The 6,000-nt window shown below is 46.3% G+C and overlaps 1 protein-coding gene across 5 annotated transcripts in view; it reads right to left on the bottom strand.

Moving 5' to 3' along the window:
* The window catches only part of Fhod3 (formin homology 2 domain containing 3), a 421,283-nt gene that overhangs the window by 70,506 nt on the left and 344,777 nt on the right, over positions 1–6,000 (bottom strand). For all 5 annotated transcript variants that reach the window (XM_031365152.1, XM_031365155.1, XM_031365151.1 and 2 more), the window contains one exon: positions 4,341–4,391. In XM_031365152.1, the coding sequence (XP_031221012.1) occupies positions 4,341–4,391 (51 nt within the window). The remainder of the gene's footprint in view (positions 1–4,340; positions 4,392–6,000) is intronic.

Raw genomic sequence — 6,000 nt, 5'->3', positions numbered from 1 at the left:
ATACATAAAGGCAGGCTGCCCCTCAGACAATGCCAGCATATATTTCTTCCCCTGTTGCAACCAGCTTGGACCAGCACAGCTGCAAACAATCTCAACCTTGCCTCTGAACTCATGTCGGATATGTAAGCCATTCAGCTCCGATGGCATTTTACATTTACTGCCTGGCATATTCAGTCAGCTCTTCGCATGTGTAGGTCTGTTTTCAACAAGCAGATAATGCGATTTGGGAGATCAGGGAGAGCACCATCCTTTGTTCTTCCCCTCTGCGCCTTGCCCGTGTCTGCTGATGGGAAGCAGGCAGAAAGCTGCCCAGAAGCCCTCCCACCTGCAGAGGCCCACCCACCTGCAGTCCAGAAGCCTAGGGTTGCCTGTACCCCATCTCACCAGCCAGTGAGATCACTTAAATGGCCAAAATGGTGAAGTATAAGTGTACCAGCAATGGGATGTCCATGAACGTTTCGTTTCCAGCTAGGAGGCCAACCTACCTTGAACAACAACAATGGTGATGGCAGTAGCGGATCCTCAGATAGCCATATCGTGCCCTACACATGATCCTACCAACCCATTCTGGCCTTTTCTTTTATCTGGTCCAGCCCTAGTGTTGGTCTTCCACACCATACTCTGTGGGCAGCCAGGTTGGCAGTCAGGAGCTACCTGACAGTGGATTCAGATCAGTTTCTCTACCAAGAGACTGTCAGTCACAAAGACTTCCTGTGTGCATGCAGGTTTCATAAAAGCCACTACCAAAGATCTGTGGTGCAGAGGAGGACCAAGAAAACTTCAAGAGAATTGTTTCAAGGAATGGGGATAGTTACACGACAACAGAAGGGCAGAGCTGGGGAGAGTAATGTTGATCAGCAGGGTACAGTTTTAGTTTATATAGTGAGGTTGGTAGTACAACCATGGGAATACACCTCACATCACTGAACCATGTACCTAAATGCCCCAACTGACCAAGTACATTACAGGTATAATTTATACACTTACACACTCTTTTTCTTTCCACACATATAATGAGATTTATTTTATATGTATGAGTGTTTGCCTGTATGCATATATATGAACCACACATGTTCCTGGTATCTGAGGTAGGAGTAAGGGCTGCTGTGGTCAGAAGAGAGAAGTCAGATCCCCTGGAGTTGGAGATGGTTGTGGATGCTAGGAACCAAGCCTGGGTCCTCTGTGAAAAGCAACAAGTGCTTTAAACCACTGAGCCATTTTTCCAGCCCCACCTCACACAATCTTTAACTTAACAGGGGCAGGTGCCCATGGTGGTCAGGACCACTATTGTCTTGGAAGAATAGCAGCTGTGTTTGCCTGCAATGAGGGGAGCGATAAGAGTGGTGGGCTGGGTTACCTGAAAGTGACAGCTCACAGTAGTGAGGAATGTCACAGCTTGACCACTCTCCTGACACACAGAGACTTTCTGCATCCTGGGCAGTGAATCTTAAAGCCATGCTCTTAGGGGCCCAAACAAATCTAGTTCAGGGAAATCAACAGCTCATAAGGTGACTGCGACATGTCCTTGATGCCTTGTGAAGCAACACCAACCATAAGACCATGACGAGGTTGTTGCACAAAGCACTAACCAATGTCTGTGGAGAACAGGCCCAAGGATCGACCTTGCACCTCTGTTCCTCCCTGGAGCCTCCACATTTCCCTTTGGTAAGCCCCTCAGCTTTGTTTATTCATTCACCTTTTCATTTGTTTATTGAATGCTAGTGTCCCTTACGCCTTAAGGACTGTGGCAGGCAAAGGGAATCAATAATAAACAAGAACAATAACCCATCCTCACGCAGCTCTCAGTGTAGGGATGTGGGGGAGTGAATAAACATTTGGAATGAACCCTGACACCCATAGGGTACCCAGGACAGAACTAGAGTTTCAGCTCAGTCTCTCTATTGAGCCCTACACACCCTGTATGAGCTGAATGAGCCAGCCTTACTCACCAGTGACTGTGCTTCCTGTCCTCCTACCCAGGTCTCTCTCACACTGAATCCAAGCCCCCATGACACCTCCTGGGCCTCCCAGGAGAGCTCAGCATCCTTTCTCGTGGTTGTTGAACCACCATCATGCAGTTTCCAGTTTTCTAGTGCATCCCTAATCTTCCCTTCTACCTTTTTCCTGTGGCCCCTTGTTTGCTCAGACTAGTAAACCCAAACCAAGAAAAATCGCTGGTCTAGACTTTGGGGATATGTCTGGCTCTGGTTACTGGTCCCTAGGTCAGCTGAGAGGTCTGATGTGGGTGGGGAAAGGCTAAGCAGGGGTATAGAGGGCTCACTCTTGCACCTGTTGAGAGGACCGCATGATGGGTAGGGGGGCATTCTGCCCTGGAAGAGGAGAGGACACCAAGGACAGAGTATGAGTGGGAGAAGGGGAGTGACAACCCACTCGACATGAGTATGCCAGGGACAGGCAAAAGCCTGCATGCACAAAAGAACAGCTGGGGAGATCCAGAGGGCTGCATGGAGTCTCTGGAGCCAGCTCTGACCTTCACAAGGCACCTGACAGACATTCCCTACAGGAGCCACTGAGCCTTGCTTGTGTGGACATAGCCTGACAGTCAAGAGACAGAAGCTCAAAAATACAGAATCTGGAGAGAAAATGAAACATAAAATTTGAAATTCCTTAACCTTGGGCAAAAGTCCAACAGCACCTCAGTAAAAGCGCAGGCCTTCCCATTGCCCAAGACTGTCACTTATCAGAGGACGAGAAGTTTCTTGTTTCTCGCCAGCACCTCTCTCTCTGAATTTACTGGACACTGCTGGTTATTAGGATAACAATAATCTAATAGAATGTTGAAAACAAACCAATGTTTTATTCATGAGGCTGACTTAAGCATCTAATTTTTTAATTGAGCACAGACAGTCTCCACTGTTGCCTGACTCAGACTGTCTTGATCTATTTAGCTGATGGTGTCTAAAACATTAGCACAATCCTACATCATATTGGCACAGGCCAGAAATGGTTAGGCTCCCGCTAGGCTCCAGCACAAGAGGCATAAACTGAGCCCATCCCTCTCCCCGTACCATAGCGCCATCTGGTGTCAGAGTAAGCAACTGCAGCCCATAGAGGAAAAGGGGTAAACACTTTTGTCAGTTTATTTCTTCGTGTTCTTTGTTTACCTCAAACCAACACAAACTGAAGCTATGAACTTTGTAATGGAGTTAAATTGATGGACGGAGGCTGGAGAGATGATTCTGGAGTAAAGGGCACTGGCTGTTCTTCTAGAGGACCACAGTTCTATTTTCAGTCCCTACATGGCAGCTCACAAGAGTCTGTAACATCAGTCTCAGGGGATCTGACATCCTCTTCCAGCCTCCAAGGGCACCAGACATGCATATGGTGCACAGATATGCATGAAGGCAGAACACCCATACACATAAGACAACAAAAGTTTTAAAAAGAGATTAATGGTGAAACTATTAGCTTGTTAGGCCATTTACTTTTTTAAAACTATGTGAGTGTGTGTGTGTGTGTGTGTGTGTGTGTGTGTGTGTGTGTGTGTGTGTGTGTTTTAAATGGCATGCATGTAGGGAACAGTGTTCTCTCTTTCCATGAAATGCGTCCCAGGAATCAAACTCAGTCTATGGAGCTTGAGAAGAAGTACCTTCACTCTTTTTATTCTATACCTTATTCATAAGTGCCCACTGTGTGTGCCAAACACTGCAGGGCTTCTTGGAAATGGTAAGATGAGATCATTTCAAGGAGGGAAGGAAGTGACCAGTTATAAAACTCAAGGGTCTTGTGCACACTGAGGTCAGTATCCAGAATAGCATGTGTGCTCAATTATTGACTGACTGACTACGGATCCAGTGACGTGGGAGTACATGGTAAGCACACCTACCTAGTCCAGGTTCAGGAGTTCCGGTACAAGGTGTTTCAAATGTGGGTAATGGAGGCATCACAATGTTTGGGTCAGTTATGGATTACTTATAGAATGACAGTCCTGGAGCAGTAAGTGCCTAGTGACTACCATGACTGTCAGATAATGACAAAATCATCCATAGTGAGCACGTCTGCGTCACTATGACATGTGATGGGACCTGACGTGTGTCCAGTGGTGGTGATAGCGTGCTCACTTGGAGAAGGGTTCTAGACCCATAGATCTTGCCACGATGGCCTCTCTGCGCCTCTTTCCATCCCTGATCTCTATCCACTGTCCCACCTATCATAAATAGAGTTTTCTTGGAATACAAAGTAAGGAGACAGGTGTTTGCAAATGGCAGCCATGCAATGCCAAGGTGCCTTGGGCAAGGCTAATGCATCGAGGAACTCTACATGGTTAGCAGCGTGAAGTCACACGACACCATTCCCACTCAAAGAAAATCGATACGTACCTTTCTCCTCTTGCTTGCCTTTGCTCCTCCCTTTTGTCTAGATATTCCCGGCTGGCAGAAATGTACAGAACAAACAAAAAGAGAATAATAGTGTTAGTGTTCATAAGATTACGAACTAGTTACTAAAAGAATACCAGAAAGCCCTGCTGTGGCCTTAAGAAAGGCAAACCTTTAGAGTGTGTATTTCAGGCACGCTAAATATGGTAAAATTTTTTTCAATAAAATGGGAAGGAGGTCAGAGGAACAGGGAAACGTTGGCCTCATACAGAAACAGCACTCATCGCTGTTTCTATGCCAGGACCACTGGAAGGCCTTACTGTATGCTTTTGCTTTCACTCATATCCAAGATATGTCCAACATTGTTCACTTGTAATGGTGCCATTTTTCTAGTCCTGCTGGTGAGGTTCCAACTAGAATCTAGGTTTAAACTAGCTGTTCCTTCGCCATTCAATAGACTGTTTTCCTGGAGAGCCTGGCCATCATGGTTGTCCACACTGGGTTGAGGGTACACTAATAACTTGACATAATGAGGCAACACCAGGAAGATTAAAGGAGATGTAGACTGGGGTACATACAGCAAGGACACAGATGTGCACAGATGTGCCACGCATAAGCATCTAAGCTCACTGCCTTCCATACTAGAAACACAGGAAATTTAACGCTGCACGCACATATATCTGAAGCCAGAGGATAACTTCAAGATGTTGTGCAAGAAGCACAAGGCGTGTGAACGATTTACTCAGCAAGGCTGCCAGAGTAAACCCCATTCCCAGCCCCCACTGCCCAACCCTCACCCCACCCCCAGGGGAGGGAGAGTAGTGACTGGCACTCAGCATCCATGTCCCCTGATTTAACTCTCTTTGCATTCCTTCTCAAATATGGAGCCATAGTTGCTGTAACTGGCTATCACCTGGTCAGTTTGTCCTGATGAGTAGCATTACTCTTTGTGGACAAGGGGTCACTTTGCCTAGCTAGCTCTCTGTGTGCTCTTAAAAGACGCGTGATAGGCAACGGACACTATAGCAGATGGTGACTGGTTATAAACCATCTCTGAAGACAGGATGCTGGAATCAGTCTATGTGCATGAAAACAGGACTACAGCGTGATTCCAATATCAGGACACACTCCCAGCCTGTCTTCCAATGTCACTTTGCTCCAGTGACATGCACACTGGGGATTAGGGTATATTCCAAGGCTGCCCTTTTCTCACACTTTGTTTCCAATGGGCTCACTGCCCCCCACCCCCTGACCCCGCCACTCCTGTCTCAATTATATTGCTGGGCTCATCCAGTGGATTTATTATTTTTTCCCTGTTTTGGTTATGTGTAATTGTATTTGGCTTTTCTTTATATCTTCACAAAGGCTTGTCTTTTCAGTTGTTTCAGGTATAGTTTCTGTTACTCTTTCTTTTTTTTCAGTCCTACTGGTAAAAAGCTTTACTCTAACATTCCACTGTAAGATGCGGGGGATAAATTCTAATGTAGTTTATCAGATAGATCAATGATTTCCAAGGACAACTTGTAACAGATGTGTTTGCCTTTACTCTTGGAACAAACGCATCCACGATGGCCGCTTTAAAGTCTGGCTGGTAAGTTTCTGCAGATAGTCAAGCAAGATCGGGTTCACCTGTGAGCTCTGAAGCACCCGATGATGTTGGCTC

This window comes from Mastomys coucha, unplaced genomic scaffold (genome assembly GCF_008632895.1).
Source record: "Mastomys coucha isolate ucsf_1 unplaced genomic scaffold, UCSF_Mcou_1 pScaffold13, whole genome shotgun sequence".
In the NCBI taxonomy this organism is placed as follows: Eukaryota; Metazoa; Chordata; class Mammalia; order Rodentia; family Muridae; genus Mastomys; species Mastomys coucha.
Note: the sequence above shows the minus strand (reverse complement) of the source record. Positions and strands in the feature narration are given on the sequence as shown.